General features: G+C 48.3%; 1 protein-coding gene across 1 annotated transcript; it reads right to left on the bottom strand.

The window, feature by feature from the left end:
- Positions 1 to 425: 425 nt before the first annotated feature.
- On the bottom strand, positions 426 to 19289 carry LOC119388112 (uncharacterized). Its single transcript, XM_037655744.2, has 4 exons — positions 19217 to 19289; positions 16151 to 16181; positions 4840 to 5020; positions 426 to 771 (listed from the first exon to the last, which is right to left on the bottom strand). Coding segments are annotated over exons 2-4 (513 nt in total). The 5' UTR covers positions 16153 to 16181; positions 19217 to 19289; the 3' UTR covers positions 426 to 441.
- Between the last annotated feature and the right edge of the window lie 869 nt (positions 19290 to 20158).

A 20158-nucleotide genomic window follows, 5' to 3' on the forward strand; every position in this document is an offset into this window, starting at 1 on the left:
AGTCCGAAACACCGTCACCATTTTTGTGTCTTGTCTTGGTCGGTTATGGTAGCTGGCAAGCCATAATCAGCGCAATCCGACTTGACGTGGGGCAAACGTGGAGTGCAGCGTAGACCGTTTCCCTGGTGTTAGCCAAAATGCGCGACGTCGCCATTGAAGAGTCAGGATCACCGATTTTACGAGCGAGTCGATACCCACAGCTTGCTGCGGTCTCCCTCGAGAACCTATAGAGTGCGGTGCCGCTTCTTTGTTGGTGCAGCTGAGGCGTGCCACGTTTCTGCCATTTCCGAAGGGTCATTGGCGTCGCCGGCTGTACTTGCTGTACGCCGGCTGTACTGTCCTGGCAGCTGTCGAGGCGGTCACCGATTGATCAACAACGAATATCATTCCCGAAGGACCGTTACAGTCACTGCCTCTCAGGTTTCCGGAGGTGCTCACTGCTCATAAGTCCAGCTGTTGGGTCGCATCGTGAGGCTGTTGGTCCCTCCGGTGGCGGATCCTCTGGAAGGTGTAGCAAGCGACCGCGGCGACAACCGCCGCCAGCACCGCGAACAGGACGTAGACCTGGCGCGTGTACGTCCGGAATCGGTCGTCCTCCTCGTGCGCCGTGAGTCGCTCCGCTGCGCCAAAGTGTTGCAGCCGGGACCGCTCGCCGAAATCACTGACCGACAGCGAGCGAGCGCGCACGGGGCTGCGGCGACTGGGATCAACCTGGAACATCACCGACTGCGACCGCACTCGCCGGAAGGGCACCGCATGGCCAGGTGTCACCTGCGAACCGCGTGGAACAAGTGGTGCATGATCGGCACGGCATGATGATAATTCACCAATAGTCAACCGCACTGCTGGAGTTCAATGCGCATTTTGCGCTCTCAGGTAATTGTACGATAACGTCTAATGCCATTTGTACACAAGTCTATTAAACGCAGCTTTTCTTATTTTTTACTACATTTTTAAATTTCGGACGAGCATGACAACTACACAGCTTAGAAAAGGAAAGGGTGTCCAAAATCATCCTCTCCTTTTTCTTTGAAAGGCAGGAAGTCTTGAACGTCTGCACGCGAGTCATTCGCACCCTTTAAAACTCTCTTCTCCGCAACATTACACAATGTGGGGCAAAGCCACCCTCTGCAGTTCGTTCTTTAGACTGTAATTGAAACAATAAAATCAGCTATGTGTGCATGTGTTAACTATAGGCAAGAATGCTACCATAACACCCTTGAAGTACATGAAGAAGTAATTAAAGGGAGATTGGTCGGTCATCGAAGCTTGATCTTGATTTTGAGAGTGACGCTCGACCAAAGATGTCATCGGATATATGTACAGAGTCGTCCACATTAAAGCTGAACACCTCATTAGTATTCAAGACCTCATTGAAGCTGTTGTTTAATACATAATTCGGAAAATCATTACTTTGTTTGTCGACACCATGATTAGACGTTCTATAACGGGCATTGCACTCGTGAGGTATAAGAAACGTTCTAGTTTTACCGGTTTGAATACTAATGAGGTGTTCAGCTTAGATGTGGTCGACCCTGTACCTGCGTGCGCCAAAAGTGCACCACTTGTCCTGTACGCACAAGTAACTGAAGGCTGATTGTGCCTGCAGCTGCGCTGGTAGCCGCAGAGAGCTGTGTCTGTTGGAAAGTACTGAAAACGCATCAGGCTGAGAGAGCGCGGAGACGAGTTGTCGGCTCCGCTTTCGTCGATAGTAAAAAGGCAACTCTCGGGCAAATCAAAGGTGCCGTAGATGCCGTAGATCAAGGCAAATCAAAGATGCCGTAGATGAGAAAAATATAGCCGTACGTTAGTGAACGGTTATTGATGACTTCGCAAGGAGAGCTTTACGGCACGACGCACGAAGTTTAGAAACGCTATCGCCTCTCCGTTTCACGACCAGGCGCTGCGAAAGGACTTTGCAATGATACATGCAATGAGTGACGCCAAGCGCATTATTTTAGGGGCGAAGCTCCTCTTATTCTAACCTTGTCCGGCGTCAGGCGTAACCGGCAGTATCTCCCGAACAGTATAATAGATGGCGCTGTCTCATAGAAGTACATACAAACTGCAGTTGAGTGATGATATTCTAGATAGCGCTGTACACAATCTGTGTCGTCATCATCATTTCTCGTCTCATTTCCTAGATGGCGTTGGTCCAATAGAAGTGTGTGCAATAGTGCGCTTGTGTGAATCGCCACTAGATGGCAGTGGAAGTGCCGCTACTCTCCGATTGGCTGCTGCGCGGGCTGTGCCTGGGTGCGCGGGGAACGAGTGCCTCTTTCAGTCTCCTGGATCGTCGTCGTACGTGTCGGATCGTTGGTGGGGCATGGAGGAAGCGGAGCGGCGGGCGTGGAGGGCCGCGGCGGCTCGTGCTCGTCGCCAGGATCCCGCGGTGCGAGCCCGAGAAGCGGCGGCGAAGCGAGCGCGGCGCCTGGCGGATCCCGCGACGGTGCGCGCCAATGACGCCGCGGCGCAACGTGCACTCCGAGCAGCGGATCCCGAAAGGCGAGCCCGAGAAGCGGCGGCGAAGCGAGCGCGACGCCTGGCAGACCTTGATGGTGCTCGTGCGCGGGAAGCGGCGACCAAGCGGCGCCAGCGGTCTCACATTCAAGGAGCCGACGCGCGGTTCAAGCGGGAATTTCTCGCTCATTCGTTTGGCCACAGTTGCGACGTGTGTGATCGACTTTGGTTCGATAATAACCTCACCGCGGTGTTTCACACTCTTTATATGATGTACTGGGCGAATTTCACGGAAGAGTTTCACGGTTTATCGATGATTCCCTCCGGAGCTTCGCCCGACTCATCATCATTCATCCTGTGGATATGCTGTGATTTTTTTTTTCTAAAACAAAACACGGTTTTCATTCAGGCTGTCTACCTTCGAGAGTGACGCCACGGCACACAGTGCACAATGCTACTCCCTGTCCTTGATTGCTATAGTTTCTTCACGACTCAGCGCTTTTTACGTTCCTTCGTCAGCGAACACGTTTAAGCCTATATCTATCCCGTGCTTTCGTGCAATGCGTCCATGCATTGCGCCGCGAGCAGTGGAGTTTTTCGCAGCGTCATTCCTAGTCTGCCACAATTTCGGATTCTGTTCTCCGAGACAGGTATTTATTGCGAAGCAATTACGCGAGGTCTCGCGATGACTATGTCTTGCCAACTCATGTTAGGTCTCGCAAGCTTTCTAAGCAGCAAAGAGCAATTCATTGGAGCATATACATCAAGGAACAACCCACTCTTGCGGGCACATGAAATCGATGTTTTGCGACCCGATAAAGGCCTGCTCACATATGGGATCGGACAAAAGCTGATGGTATGCACATACAAAGGTAACGCCGCGAGTTTCCCTCTTGAATCCCGGCCGCGGCGGCCGCATTTTTGATGGAGGCGAAAATGCTAGATGCCCAGGTACTTAGATTTAGGTGCACGTTAAAGAACCCCAGGTGGTCGAAATTTCCGGAGCCCTCCACTACGGCGTCTCTCAATCATATCGTGGTTTCGGTGCCCCAACCCCAACAATTATACAAGTTTCCCTCTTTCTACCCAATGGACGATTTCGCAGTGGACGCATGGGCCCTACTAGATGGAAAAGCGTCTGTGTTTAGCGTTACAGCGATTCACGCAGTCTTTCGATGCAGGTCGATTTTCCCGAATTTCGTATTCATTTTTTTTTAGTATAGTCTTGAAGAAACGAAAAAACCAGCTTACGGACGCGTACACAAGAAGAGAAGACGACAGACACTCGCTAGAACTAGATAGTTCCAGCGAGTGTCTGTCGTCTTCTCTTCTTGTGTACGCGTCCGCAAGCTGGTTTTTTCGTTTCTTCAAGTATGTACCAACAGGCCCAGCAACAGATTCTCCTAGTATAGCCTGTTTCTTCGCGCGTGTTCCACTGAAAGTGAGCCGAAATAACGGCTAAATTGAGAACGGGTGTCATGGATTCCGACGTATATGCATCTAGCCGTTGATGGCACTATAGGCGGCTGTTTGCACACCGGAGCAGAGACGAGGAAAACCCGAGCACACACCGCGTTTCAAGCGAGCGGGGGCGACTGTCGGGGAGTATAGCGACCGCGCTGTTCGGCAGCTGCGTCACGGCCATCAAACATTTCATATGTGCTTTCGCTGTCAAGCCGTCCCGTATCGCAGTACGGTAATCCGTCCGTTCATCTCGCTCGAAGGGCTGGCGCGCGGTGGAGATAAACCTAAATGGAAACTGCCCCTTACACTAACCCGTTAGGAATCACCTACGTGCGCATAGTTATGGAATGTGAAAGCCGCCATGCAGCACTTGCTCCTTCAACGCTACAGGAGAAGCAACGAAATTTTGTAGAAAATCTTACAAACGGCGCACTGCTATGAACATAGACGTGCACAGAGTTTCCCAGTAGGGGGTAAATTTACGCCTGAATAAAACGTGCTTCGTCCAAAGGGATTTTGATATGGCAGTTCTCCGTGAAAACGGGTGCCAGAAGTATATACGTTCAAACGAATGAATCGAACAGATAATTAGGGCATGGAAAGAATGTGGGACATTAATTGTTCCCTTTAACTGTAGCGTAGTAATTATGACGTAAATTTATCTAAATTAAAGTGGAAGAAAACTCATCCTTTCCGTCGGTGGGATCCGAACCGTCAAAGATAACGTCCCCGGGATAGAACGATTCGAGTTTAGTTGTACATTACCGGCCGGCTGTGGGTTCGGATCCCACCGACGGAAAGGGTGATTTTTCGTCCACTTTAAGTCATTACACTACAGTTAAAGACAACAAATAATGTCCCCTTTATTTGGCTGTGTCCAACAAAGAAACGGGCCCCTCGATAATATTTCCCTACCTGTAGGTTGTTCTTGATGGCGACCAGCCTTCGCTCGGCGGGCGACAGGTTGGTGAGCAGGGCCTTCATATCCCGCGACAAATGTTGGCCCCTGCTAGCCGCAGTGGCCGCCTGCTGGATGGCCAGAAGCCGCTGCTCGCGGCTTTGGTTGCGCCGGTGGAACAGCCGGATGTGCGACGACCTGCGTAAGTGCGGTGACGTCACACAAAGTAGCAAACTAACGTTCGTTATCATAACGGTTCTCCTGAACCATATATAGATGTTTGAGCGTGTCCAACAACATTCTTTCAGCTCTTCTGTAAGGTATAATCACAAACATAAGGTTCCCGGGATAGAACGATCTGACTTTAGTTGTCAAACACTGTGTTGCTTACGTAAGTTGCTTATATATGTCGCAACTCGAATAAGAACATAGAAATTAAAGAAAAATTTTTGTTTGTTTACGTATAGAGTGCGTAAGAGAGTTGATTGATGCGTGTCCTGCTGTTTGAACCATTCTGTCCTATACGATCATCCTTCACTTACTCGCGCAAAACACACAGGGACTAGAAGAGACTTACGAGGACAGGCGCGATCTAACAACTGATTTATTTTTCAGAATACACACATATTTAACAGCCCACTGTTCTGCTCGATCAGGTTAAAAAAAATATGACAAGCGCACACAGCATCACATGATCACACGCCTTAACGTTCTGACATTAGCAACAACTCTTTTGCCAGCAGAGAAACCGATGGGTGGCTAATATACTTATGTTTGTGCCTTTCAATGTGATAGGCCTCCGCTATCTCCCTACAAGTTTTATTTCGATGCCTGCATACAATAGCGGTACTTTCGAACGAAGGTGCGCATGCACACTCGCTACACTGCAGCGCTAAATGTGTGCCAGGGCGACCTTTCAGACTGGACATGTGTTCTCTTAGTCTAGTGTTAATACACCTACCAGTCTGCCCTAAGTACACATGACCACATTACAACGGAATGTTGTATACTACATTGATAGCACAGTCAACAACTTGGTGCGTGTGTTTAATACTACAAATTTCTTCTGCACTGTTGAGTCTTTCACATTTTTGATTAACCAAGGCACATACACCTCCGATCTTGTTCTTGGCCGAGAACACCACCTTAACATCGTACTTTCCTGCTACCTTTTTTAATTCTATGAGACAGCCCGTGCACATACGGAATCACTACTACGTGGGAGCTAGAGCCATCCTGCCTTCCCTTTTCCAACGACGGCTCGTTTTCCTGTTTTAGCTTTCTTAAGAGTCTGCTGCCATTAGCTTGCAACACCGACACCGGGTATCCTGCATCCTGCAGTCGAGCAACCTGTTCATGAAACGCGTCATGGGCTCTGTGAGAACAAGATTTTGACAATGCTGATCGAAAACAATTGGTGACTATGCCATTCTTAACTATATTTGAATGATTTGAAGCATAATGCAAAAACGGCTTGCCAACCCTCGGCGAAAACGCCCAACACACGTGGTCAGACAAAAATTCTAGCTCTAGATCCAAATATTGAAGCTTATTATCAACCGGTTCCTCGGAAGTAAAAGTTAATCCTTTGCCGTGAGAATTAAAGGCCTCTAATGCAGTTCTTCTGAAATCATCCTCGCGAACTTCGCAGCCTAGAACTAGGTAGTCATCTACATATCTCTAGACCTTGTACACAAAACCATCTAGTAGACACCTTGCCAGATCCCTGTCTATACTACCCATGAATATGTTGCTTAGGACCGGGGCAACCTTGGGCCCAATGCATACACCTCTTGCCTGAATGTACGTTTTTTCGCGGAAACCCACGTGGGTGTTCACTAAATAAAAGTGCAACAACTCGAGGAACGACTCAATGGGCATCCCGCACGTGTTGCGAAATGTCACTTCATCATTATCTTCTGTTATGCAATCTTTTACACAGTTCATCAACGGCGCATGCGGCAAGGAGTAATACAAATCCTGAACATCTATGCTGATGCCCCAGCTGTTCCTTTTACTATCAGCCGCCAAGAATTCTGCAAGGCCTTCCGAATGCAAGGCCTGCAAGGCCTTCTAGTACCTGTGTGTTTTGCGCGAGTAAGTGAAGGATGAATTTGTTCCAACTAGGCCGAATTGCAGTTTTGCCTATACGTTCAATTTGCTTGAACACGGTTAATGACCATTTCCAAGGGCCCATCCCCTGGGTCGAGCACATTTCATAGTTTCGGAACTTCATCACATGATGCGTTTTTCAGACTACCTGCGGTAAGGATGGACCTGCGTGGGAAAGATGACAACTGTGCGCAAACGTATAGTACATATGTACTATTGTTCACATAAATACATAACTACTGTTCATATCGCACCCGCAGCTCCTGCACATAAAGCCGGCGACTTCCTGCTGTCGTGAATAAAGGAGCGCGTGCATAATTTTTCGCCTTAGCCTCACAGGCCATCTTGTTTTCATTAACGATTTTTCACTGCATTTATGTAACCGCTTTCCGATGCTCGCAGCTTGTATGAGTATGCGACGCAAGCTATGACTTGTCTCCCAATTGTGCGAACTCACGAATGAGTCCTCGAGATGTGAAAATCGTATGTCAAGAAGGTCACAGCCAAGAACTATCGGTAATGTTTGCACGATAAAATCAGCCTCGCAAGTGAAAGGCGCTCAAAGCATGTATACCCGCACTGCTGGTTGCTCAAAATGTCTTCTGTGGGTCCAAGGGAAGGAGTGTTTGTAACACGCATAAACGGAACATAGAATGCGCTAAAATAATAATAAAATAAAAAGTAATAAAGGTATGAAGGAAGCGGCCATCGAGTCTCGAAGTTGTCAGGGGCTCCGTGGCTGTAATAGTAAAACTTTTCGTCCGTAATTGCTCTTTGCTAATGACCACCCGCTTTATCTAACATTACGCAATGCATTGTATCTGCTCTTAAGAAGGACGTTCTAGCTTAACGAGAAGTTTCTTGTGAATACGGGACAACTCCGCAGTCTCGCACAGCTTGCATTCAGCCCTTCGAAGAGAGCGGGAGAGAGTAAGAGAAGAAGGAATAACAGACAAGAACGGAGAGGTTGACTTGGAGTAAGCGCGTGGCTTTGACGCAGCGTAAAGAAGGAAGCCATCGATCTTAGCCTGGAGCGGTCAGTCCCAGGGGTGCATCGGAGACAGTGTACGCTCGAGTCAGTTTTCTAAGCAGAGGCGCAAGCAGCGGCATGATGGTGACACGCACCCAATATTGGAGCCACAAAGAAGAGCCTCGACAAGGCTTGTGGGCCATGTGCAAAGTTCGATCGACACCCATCCTCTCCCAGAGTCGTGGGCGCTCCCTGCGATCGATTAGTTTCTGCTTTGTTTGCACAACGTTGATAGGGCCTCAGGAAGCCTGCGTCCGCGATATCTGGTGAAAAAGGGCGGACGAAGGCCGCCGTGGTCGTGTTAGTCTGTCGTATATAGATCATGAATTCCGATCCGGTGTGCCAGATGTTATCGTGCGGGTCGTCGCTCCCACTGGCAATATATTTGACATGCGTACTATGCCTCATATAAAGCATGTCCAATGCTCAGAATTGATAGCAACATCAGTTCTGAGCTGTATGCGCCCCCTTCGATTCAAGGTCTGGCCATGTTTCGGTGAGGTAATTGTTAGTCGTCCTTTACGTAGTTATTGTGGAAGAAATGGGGATGAGGGAGATAAGAGTGCACAGTACACAAGTGTTGACTACAGCACGTCCTTTTAACATATGTACTATATACACCGCCGCAGTGTCACAGTGGATGTGGTATTCTGCTGCCGAGCGCGAGCTCGCATGCAGGTCTGATTTCTGGTCGCGGCTTTCACCATGGCGTATCTTGTTCACACCTCTCTTGCTTCAGGGAGTTAAGCCGTATTAAACAAATAATATTATAGTAGTGCTGAGTGTAAAATAGTCCTACATGTTTTGAAATGATGCTGCACACATTTAGTGACAGAAGCACGCGTGACTTTGTCACGTGGCACAAATGGGGATCTGCCATTCTAGATTTCCTCAAGGTTTTTTTTTTTTACTCTCTCTCTCTCTCTCTGAAATTTAACTCGCTTGAAATATATAATTATCTCATGTATGAACTCTCGGAGCATCCGGGAAATGTATTCTGAGACCACCTCCCACATTTCTTCGATTAATAATAACCACTCGTACAATTCTGACAGCACCGATCGATCAGCACTTATATATGGCACCTTGCGATGAGCAAAAGTTCCAGACAGAGCGGGCTATACAACATGAATGAGGTGCGCAGCCGAACAGCATTGTTGTCTGAATCTTTTCTGTTGTGATCGGGAATGTTCGGGCTCCTTCTATGGAACGAATGGATCGATTTTGGTGAACCAAGGAATCCTAGACAGTAAAGATTCCTATTAAAGGTAACCACCTGTGCATCCTCTCGCGTGCGCGCAGTGTTCGCTTTCTCCCTCTTTTCCTCTTCCTATTCCCCATTTTTGTTAACCTCAAATGTAGGGTAGCAAACCGGACGCCCAACTCTTTGACGCGCGTTTCCTTTCATTACTTTCTCTTTCTGTCTCCCTTTATGTCAGATTCAAAAGCGAACTTGATTCAACTGCACGAGCAAAAAATCACAAGTCCCTTACGCAATCGCCTAAGACGACTCGAAGGCGAAAGCCATCTTCTTCTTCTTTTTCTTCACAGTCGACATATTGATACCCCCCCCCCCTCCAAAGGCTTTCTGCACCTAGTGTGGTTTTGCAATGCCTCCGAGACCTGAGGCACTGCAAGCTTTCTGCACCTAGCCTGCTTTTGCACTGCCTCCGTGATCGGCCCATCTTTGACCAAGCGACGTCATGTGATGACTTCATCATGCGACGTCACATATTCTTGCATCTGTGACATCATGATGACGTCATACGGCGACATCATCACGTGATGATAATTTTTACATCACTCGTGTTGACGTCGATGCCGACGCTGACGATCAGTTTTCGCGTTTTATGAGGCAATCTAAGGCTTTCGCCTTAAAGGGACACTAATAATATCTGGGGTTTAACGTCCCACCTTAAAGGGACACTAAAGGCAAATGTTAAGTCGACGTTGATTGTTGAAATAGCGGTCCAGAAACCTCGTAGTGCTGCTTTTGTGCCAAGGAAGTGCTTATTTTGAAATAAAATTACGTTTTTAGTGGTCCGTATCGCGTTAGCGCGCTTCAAATCTCCCGCCTGAAAATACGACTCTCATACGTCACTGCTGCCGTGCCCAATGTTGCCCGCTTTTACTGCGCGGCCGCCGACACTAGTAGCAGCCGAGCGCAAGTAGCGGGACCCACAGTAGCAACAACGGCGCTGCGGCAAAGACTCGCTCGGATGGGCACATTCAAAGCCGTCACCAAGTTGCGGTTGGTCTCGTAATCCTCAGTACGAAAGTGCAGCGAGCACACACGCAGAGGTTTTGACTGTTTAGCACACTGGCGCAATGGCATGACACTAAGCCACTTCGAGCGTAAGGGTTCATTTCGCGGCACCCAGTGAAAAGACACACCGGTTTCCTTGCTGCAGCACTGGCGCTGTGCACCATTCGGGCATCCGGCAATATCACACGCATGCGGCAATTTGTCGAACTTTCTGTCAGAGCGACTTTCACGAGCGCGCAAAACACGCACGGCAGTACGCGATCCCGAAACTACCACTGAGACGGGCGAGGCACAGTTCGGCGAAAACGGAACCTTTGAACCATGTTTGAACCACGCGCGCCGTTCCCCATGGCAACGCCACGGAGGTTTTGTTTTCCATGAATCAAGCGGAAACGAACAAACAGCATTTTATTACGTCTTTTGATGCTCGGAATGTTCTTTTTTTACTGCTGCTAGTTTGATTACTAGTGATTTATTGTAGGCCGACTTCCCTACGTCATCGGGATCACTTCGAAAACGTCCCACTCGTGGCGCTCATCATGTGATACATTTATCACATGACATCACATGACACATACATTTATCGTATGACAACGTTAATCAGGAAATTTTGTGGGATATATTGAAGGAAGTGGGCATAGGTGACGACTGTGTACAGCTTTTGAGAGAAATATACCGAGAAAATACAGTTTGTATAGAATGGGAAGGAATAAGTAGCAAGGACAGCGTTGAAATTAGCAAGGGGCTGAGACAGGGATGTCCTTTGTCCCCGCTGTTATTCATGCTGTTCATGGTGAGGATGGAAAAAGCGCTAGAAGGTAGCAACATTGGATTTAATTTGTCACACAAACAGGTCGGAGCGATGGTTGAGCAGAAGCTTCCAGGTCTATTTTATGCTGGTGATATTGTCTTATTTGCGGACAGTCAAGATGATATACAGCGACTGGCAGATATATGCGGAAGGGAGTGTGAGGCTCTAGGACTAGGATTTAGTGCAACAAAATGTGGATTGATGATATTCAATGATCACGGAGACCATACGGTCTTAATACAGGGCCAAAAAATACCGAGGGTAAGCGAGTACAAGTACCTCGGAGTATGGGTAAATGAGGGGATAGATATATGGAGGTACAAGAGAAAGCATCGGTAGCAAAGGGAAAGAGGAATGCTGCAATTATGAAGCACAGAGCTTTATGGGGATACAATAGGTACGAGGTGCTTCGAGGGCTGTGGAAGGGTGTGATGGTTCCGGGGCTTACATTTGGGAACTCAGCGGTGTGCATGAAGTCAGAGGTGCAATCAGGAATGGATGTAAATCAAAGGACGGTGGGCCGCCTCGCCTTGGGCGCTCACGGGAAGACGACAAATGAGGCGGTGAAGGGTGATATGGGATGGACAGGCTTTGAAGTGAGGGAAGCGCAGAGCAAAATGAGATTCGAAGAGAGGCTGAGGAAAATGAAGAAAAGTAGATGGGCAGAGAAGGTTTTCAGGTATTTGTATAGAAAAAGCGTTGACACGTAGTGGAGAAAAAGAACTAGGAGGCTCACCAGTAAATATACGGCTGGCAGTGCGGGCGATATGGCAACAAGGAGCATTAAGCGGAAGGTCAGAGAGGCGGAGAAGACTTATTGGATGACAGCGATGGAAAAGAAGCCGGCTCTGAGTAACTACCGAAAAGGAAAAAAACGAAATAAGGAGGGAAAGGTTTTATGATAATTCAAGGGGAAGCGCTTTACTGTTTGAAGCAAGGTCGGGCTGCCTGAGAACGCGTAGTTATAAAGCGAGATTCAGTAACGAAGAAGAACTATGTACATGCTGCGGGGGAACTAAGGAAACGACGGAACATGTACTGATTGAATGTGGCGATATTCACCCAGGTATACGTGTGGGCACGAGTCTACATGAAGCCTTGGGTTTTAGGGACAACAATGGAAAGCTGAACACGCCCGCGATAGAAATAAGTAAGAGACGGTTAGAGTATTGGTGGCAGAAAAGTAGAGATAAAGTACAAAATTAAATAATTGGGGGAAAAAAGGTTACTCTGCCTTAAGAGGCAGAGAGATGGACTGTGAATATATATTTTTTGTTATAATAACATAGATTTAATCAATGTAGATAAGGCATTAGGACAACATGAAACAAGGAAGTTTTTTTTTTCTTTTTTTTTATCCTTCGAGCCTGGTGGCAGACATGTCACCGCCCCGTTATAAAGGGGACGCTCATAGCATCCATCCATCCATCCATTTAGCTTCATTTCTCGGTAAGTAGGGCACTGCTGTTGATAATATTGCCGTTTTAGAAGTTCTCATACATTGGGCTTTCACTCTGACATAAATTGTTATTTTCCTTTAGTGTCCCTTTAATAAAGGATTGGATACTGTACCACCAGCGATATGTGCAGTCGATATAACACCATTTAGCGAGCACTCTTCGTTTTGTCTTCATGACGTGTTGCGTACGTAAATAAAGTGCCAATTAGATTAACTCTTGTCTACGCCGCTCATGGTGGCGAAAAGGATCTCCGCTTCAGGGTTCTTCAACGAAGCAAGTTAACTTCATGGAGCAATAAATTCCTCTATACTCGGGGCTGTAAAGCGAACGTTAACCGAAACAAATGACAAGCTCCTCGAATAAGGGCATGTTGAAAGCAGCTGTTGCTTCCATAGCGACCGCGAGAAAGCAGAAAGACACAAGAGAACAGAAGTAATGAATATTTAAGCAGCAGTAAAAATTAATTATTCCAGTGGCCTCGTTTCCCGCGCCTGGGAATTTCGCAACGGGCGTTAGGCAACAGCTTGCAGCGCTTGAGCGCCGGCGTGATACCTATTAATGTATGCAGTCGCAGTTGAGTATTTTTCTCGCTTCAAAGTTTGCGTGACGCTAAAGCGCACGGTGCATTGCTCAATACTTTAACGCTGGCGTTAAGTACCACCGTTGGCAAGCGTGATACAGAGATTTAGCTGAGTTGGGCTACCGCACCGTGGTAGCATCTAATGAGGCAATGTTCAACGAAAAAAACGAGAATGCATGCAACGACCTTTACTGCAACGACCTAACAGCGTCTCTGCTGATAAGAAGCGAGACCTGAAATGGCGTGGCGTTGTTTGCGCTGTGTGTGCTGGCTGCCACTGTTTCACTTAAACTCTACACCTAAAGAAGAGATTCCGCCTCTTTCACCCGGCTGAACTAGCGGGACCTCCAGTCGCATTCAGCTTCTGCCACTTTTGGACCACAATAAAGTTCTCACTCACTCGCTCGCTCGCTCGCTCGCTCGCTCACTCACTCACTCACTCACTCACTCACTCACTCACTCACTCACTCACTCACTCACTCACTCACTCACTCACTCACTCACTCACTCACTCACTCACTCACTCACTCACTCACTCCTCATCACTCACTCACTCACTCACTCACTCACTCACTCACTCACTCCTCACTCACTCACTCACTACTCACTCACTCACTCACTCACTCACTCACTCACTCACTCACTCACTCACTCACTCACTCACTCACTCACTCACTCACTCACTCACTCACTCACTCACTCACTCACTCACTCACTCACTCACTCACTCACTCACTCACTCACTCACTCACTCACTCACTCACTCACTCACTCACTCACTCACTCACTCACTCACTCACTCACTCACTCACTCACTCACGATGCCACGGCGGAAAAATCGCGAAATGCCCCTCGATCTCGGAGGCCTTCGTTCTGGCAATACCGGTTGTCCCGGCCCGTACCAGGACCCTACCAAAACGGCAGAGGGCAGCAGAGGAAAGTGAAAAGGGCGGTAACAACACGAACAATTGCCGACCAAGCGATGTTTCTGCAGCGAACGTTTAGACAAGGAGACTTGTCTTTGTCAGGGTACCTGCACTGACCTGTTGTCGAAACTTCACGTCCTGGTTCAGCCATTGTGTGAGCGCTTGCCATTCGCGCGCATGCCCCGACGGTATCAAGAAAGAAACCAGAGAAGGCCGGAGTGTAGATTCCGCATAAGACTAAAAAAAATTACACCATCTCCCGCTAAAGGGGACCATGAGGCGATGCGAAGCCGGAGCACTTGCACGATCGCGTTCCGTTGGCGTTCGTTGGGCATGCTACCGACCTCGCGTCGTGGAACGCGAAGAGGGACGCTACGCGCGTCGTATCTTCCATCTAGCCTGGCCGTTAATTCTCACAGGGCGAGCGGGGAACGCGGTCGACAGGCGGGCGAGAGGGGGCAGCGTAGGAGAGGAGAGAGAAGGGGAGGGGACGCGCATGCGCTCGAGCTCATCGCGGCGTTGCGCAGGAGAGAATTTCGGCATGTCTAGCCCGGGTTTCAGAGGAAGAGTGGAAAGGGGGAGGGGAGAGAAGTATGGGGAAAGTGGAGAGGGAAAGTGGAAAGAGGGGAAGGGGAGAGGGGAAGGGGAGAGGGAAAGTGGAGAGGGGAAGGGGTGAGGGTGAGTGGAGAGGAGGTGTGTGGAGAGGGTATGCGCATGCGCAGTAAGGGTGGTCACGCTGCACACCACCACCACCACCACCACCACCGGATTGAGCTCCGCCTTAAGATACTTCGCATCTAATAATGAATGAAAATAGCGAGAAAATGCGTAGGACGAGACGAAGAAGGCTACAGTACAAGCGCATTCGTTCATCATGAATTACCGGCTCGTCCAGTAGTCTATTCTTCTAAGAAGACTAATAGAAGAACCCCTCCAAAAGACGTGCTTGGTTCCTTGCTTTGGTGCTACCGTACTGCGATTTAGTCACAGGAGCGTTTGCGATGCCATATGTAATTTCATATGTGAGACAAAAAAAGAATTGAATGTTAAGGCTTATGTCATTTCTGTTTTTTTTTCTGTATTGATCAGTGTTTTGCTTGTTTGTTTTTGTTTTCTTTTTGTTTCCGTTATTTATAAGTTATTTTCTGTGCTATTCATTTCCGATCCTATTTATTTTCTAAAGTAATGCGCCACCAGTACTCTAACTCGGCTGAGCGTACACGCATATATGGAACGGACGGAATCGGAGCAGCAGTCTTCTCCCCACTAAGCTTGCTACTGTGGGCAAGCCAGCTTTAACGAAGACTTTACGGGGAAGCAGCTTTGCGTAGTGAGGATGTGGTTCCTCGAAAGATATAGGATCTTATAGAGTTCCTGGTCTTTGCACATAGCGCGCAGGACACAATAGAAGCTTTAGATGTGGGTCAGCACGGTGTAACGCAACCTATTTAAACAGGCGATGTCACTGATGAGTAACTATTTGTAGCTGGAGTGTCATCTTGTGTGCACGCCTGTCAAGCCGGATAATTTTCTCCTTTTCAACATGACTGTAAACGGAAGGTGCATTTTCCGAAAAAAAAGTTAGTTACAGTCAGCGCTAGCTTTCTGTATTCCCGTAGCGCTGGTTCAATGTGCTTATGTCCTATGTATAGAAGCTTACACGCACCATCGTGCAGGTTATCACACCTAAAAATAAACTGCCTGTACTGAGCGCACCTTTGTCGTGTGTGACGCCACAAGGCTCTTCCTGTAAATCTGCACCGCGATTGGCCAGTAGCAATCGTCTGGCCAATCTCGATTGTTAGGTACTGTGTGGGTTCTTTCCATTCATGATCCCGTATTACGTACATGCGAAAGCGGCCCCCCTTAAATAGTCGTGAGCCCGTAATCGCAAAATTTATTATGGACAATTGTCTATCGTTAGTCAATTGTCTAACCGTGTCATTACCAATAGAACACGGCTCTTAAGGTCCGTGTATTATTGATAATGACACGGTTATCACGCATATTACTGCTATGAGCTGCAATGAGCCCCCGAAAGAAGCCAACGAAGAAGCACTCTTGCGGAAAATAAATTTTGTTTATACGTGCCGTGGGTAGCAATAAAATCAAACGTGGGTGCACAGTGACGAAGCAAACTTACATTTTTGCGCTTTGGAATGTCCAGCAGCCGCCTGCAAAAGCATATAAAGAAACGGTAAGTTATCAGGCTATTTTCCTACGGACAGCTACTACGCTAGACGCAATGCTGCCAAATGCCAACGATGAAGACAATATCGACGTCGCCGCATATTTGCAACGCGCCGAAGAAGCCCGACAGCTCGCCCGCCTGCGCATCAGGAACCAGCAGAGGGTCGACAGACGTCACTATAATCTTCGACGACGCCACATGGAATACCAACCTGGTGACCGCGTGTAGGTCTGGACGCCGATACGCCGACGGGGACTTAGCGAGAAGCTTCTTCGGCGATACTTCGGGCCATTTAAGGCGCTTCGATGTCTCGGCACTCTAGACTACGAGGTTATACCGGACGGCATTACGAACTCTCAACGGCACCATGCACGACCTGAAGTCGTCCATGTGGTGTTTTATGCGCCTTAGCGAACCTGAGGACCGCACTTTTTGCTTTAATATTGTACTTTTTTGCTTGTACTTGTTGCTTATTGTACTTTCTTGCTTTATTGTATTTCCTTTGTGTATGCACTTTTTTCCCATTTCCATGTTCTGTTACAAGCACCGGCACGATGCCTTTTCAGAGGGGGGCAATGCCACACACGCTCCTTTCTTTCTATGTTTTATGTTACCGGCCCATTGCACGTGTAGCTGCTGACTTGCGCAAACCGCGCCAGAATGTATGAGAACATTCGAGATTATTTTAGGATCGTCTGTTAACGTGAGTTCATTCTCGAACTAACGCGGCACCAGCGATAAGGCTCAAATGTTCGATGCCGCATGTATAAATGCCGACACGCCTTGCCGCGGTTCAGTTTTATCGACGGCCGACGCTCTGTTCGCCGCTATCACTGTATACAGTGTGTATTGCTGTAGTCTGCCTTTCCGTTTGCCGGCCACAAGTTCGGCCAAATAAAGAGTTTGATCTTGAACACGCCAACTGCTGCCGTCGTCGACGTCACGACTTCGTGACAAAATCCAACGTAACGTTTGTTACGAATGTCGTCTGGCGACTACTTTAATTATAAAAATTTATTATTCTTCTCAGGCGCTAATTGCCTGAGATTCCTGCAGATTTTGCAGTGTGTTGCGAAGCCCTTAGAGGAGCAAGAAGCGACATCAACTGAAGAATGCGCGATTCGTTTATCTAGACAATTCCCAAAGGAGTACTTTTTTGTTTGTTTTTTTCTTTTAAGGTAGACGGTGCCCAGACTTGTGCGACGAACTTAGTGTACGAAGCCTGGCTACAAAATAAAAATAAAGTGTGGTCCAGAATCACAACAGCAACGTGAAGAGCACAATATACCACGTTGTCACATTAGGCATTCAACAAGTGTCCTTTACCGTTTGAACTGACAGCGAGGTGCAGCAAGCAATAGGCCTTCCCGACTTACTGCTGGTCCATGGCATACCTTTAATGAAGCGATAGAAAGTTGTTACGAATATAATATTACGCAGCTTAGAGAGTGAAAAGTGTTGCTTACACGTTTCTTTTCTTCCTTTTCTTCCTTTTTTGAAACACTTTTGGTCAGATCATAACGGTGTATTACCGGAGCAAAAGTATCCTTGCAGAGGGGCCACTTGTAAAACGAATGACCAATTTTTCAAAGAATCCCATGACGTGTAGCGCATATTGGTTAAGCATTGCTATTTTAGGGCGTGTGGCCAGCTTTGGAAGAAAGAAAAAGAAGTCATTTATCAGTAAGTCTCTATCGTTTCTCGACTCGTTCCTTTTTCTTTTCTTTCTGCTTACAGATTCTCAGACACTCGAACAAATCTTCAGAGGCGTCCCACTTGTCTCGAACGTTTTCATATTTAAGTTTGTACTCGGAAAAAAAGAAAAAAAGCTCTGCCGTATCTGTGCGCTCGTCAACATGCTTAAAGACAGCGATAAGCGTTGGCCCATTCGCACGAGTACGCTCGCCTCGATGGTTCATTACTCCACTTGAGCCGCCACCGGGAGAATAAATCTTGCGGAGGAAAAGCGCTTGCCAACGCACCACGTGACAAGAGAACTTGGTCAAACCAGAGTCTCCCCTTTTCTCCCCCGCCTCTCTGTCCCTAAAACACTTCCTCCTTTCCCTTCCGCGACTCTCATCGATTCGTCGCCATCTTGAATTCTTCGAGGCTAACCTCGACACCAGGGACACACGCGACAGGTAGATTATAGTCCCTCCTCTCCCTTTTGCCGCGGACATCTCCGCGCCTTGCTTTATCGACTTGCCTGGCTCATCATCACGCCCAATTTTATTTTACGCCCCCACAATCCTGTCATCGCATTATGCACTTCTTTCCTCCCCCCACGGCGCTGACCTCACTCGCCCGTCTGGAACGCACGGCAGACGGCACTATTTCTGCGGCGAAGCGAAGCCAGCAGACGGCGCGCAGTAGCGCGCTGTTTAATTATTCGCGCTTAATTTATTAAACCCAGAACACGCCCTTGGCGTCAACGCTTCCTGTCGCGATCCCTGGCTTACTTTAATCTCATTCGAGCGCACTGAGGCTCGAAATGCCTACCGGCACTTTTAATTGTGCTCGACTGCCTTCTGCAATGCAGGCGTTTCGCAATTCCTTACTGGCACTCGCTTTACGCAGCTCATGATTCCGCCATTTCCTTTGCTTTTATGCAAAAATATCGCACCGGAAATATGTTTTGAATATCGGCAGCTGCAGTCGTAACGTCGGGCGCCTGTTGCGTCCTCCTGGGGCCCATAGCTGGCTCTGTCTGGCTAAAGGTACGCCTCTCTATTCTTTTTAATTCACTGTCGCACTATGCATAGCGGTGCGACTTCGGCTGTACGTCGCCTTCTGCAATGAAAAACACGAGCGCGCGCTCAATGAAATAAGAATAAAAAAAAAAAACAGCTGACGCATGTCTCGGCGTGACGTGCGGCAGAGCGGGGGCTCACGTATGGCGCGTTGGCGACGCCGAATGCTTAATCTGGTTTCGCATCGACCAAACCACCTGTCGCACGGGCTAAGCGGCGGCGGAGTCGGCAAAACCGCGAACATAATCGATGTTCTGTGCACGTTTACCTTCTCAAGGTGGCGCTACAGTCGTCCCAGCTGACAGCGACAAAGCGAACGCTTGACCCCACAGGTCCATCCGACAGGTTGGTTCACGTCACTCGGTCCACAAAGTCGCAGCGGCCAATAGTTCTTTCACCGCTCAGCATCGTGCCTCAATGGACGGTCTCACTGAGAGCGCCGTCGAAGGAATAATGCCGCTCTCTAAAAGTGGTGCGAACAACGCGCGGAAAATGAGTTTCTGCCCCCGGGGTGACGGTGCTGCCCTCTGTACGCCGCTGCAACAAAGATCGGCCGGGCGCGTCGACTGAGGACATTCAAAACTATATAGGCGAGTCAATTCTACGCAGAAGAGTGGCGGCTTCGGCTAGTTGGTAGGCAGGGGCGTAGCCAAGGGGGGGGGGGGGGGGGGGGTTGGGGGGGTTCAAACCCCCCCCCCCCCCCGAAATTTTTCAATTTTGCTTGCGTATATAGGCACGCACACATACAAACGCACGCACGAACATACATAAAGTATGGTTGAACCCCCCCCCCCCGAAAAAATTTTCTGGCTACGCCCCTGTTGGTAGGTCACGACGAGACCAAACTGGGGACGAAGAAGCGCTTGTCCTTGTCTCTCCGTCTTTTTCGGCCCCAATTTTTACGCGAGAACTTTGAAGAGTCGCAAACGCGTCGCCGGAATGTCTGTACACGAAGAAGCCCGATTGCGAAATCTCATATCTCAACGGTACTTCATTAATTTCTTCGGGCACTCATTAATCGTACCTGTGGAAAATTCATTGAAAAATATTTCTTCGGAATGATTAGAAACGGGATAAAAAAAAACAAGCTGCAGCTAAACATGGTAGAGATTTTATAATTTCATTCTTTGTTGAACCACGCGAAAATTTTATGCCGCAAACCTAAAAATGAACTTAAACTTGGAGCGTCCACTCATATTAAACTACATTA

Source organism: Rhipicephalus sanguineus, chromosome 3 (genome assembly GCF_013339695.2).
Source record: "Rhipicephalus sanguineus isolate Rsan-2018 chromosome 3, BIME_Rsan_1.4, whole genome shotgun sequence".
Lineage (NCBI taxonomy): Eukaryota > Metazoa > Arthropoda > Arachnida > Ixodida > Ixodidae > Rhipicephalus > Rhipicephalus sanguineus.

What these genes read in the sequence shown, in the direction of transcription:
- LOC119388112 (XM_037655744.2), bottom strand. An exon ending in CCATCAAGAACAACCTACAG is followed by an intron (nt 772 to 4,839) that starts GTAGGGAAATAT and finishes CGCGGTTCGCAG; the next exon opens with GTGACACCTGGCCATGCGGT.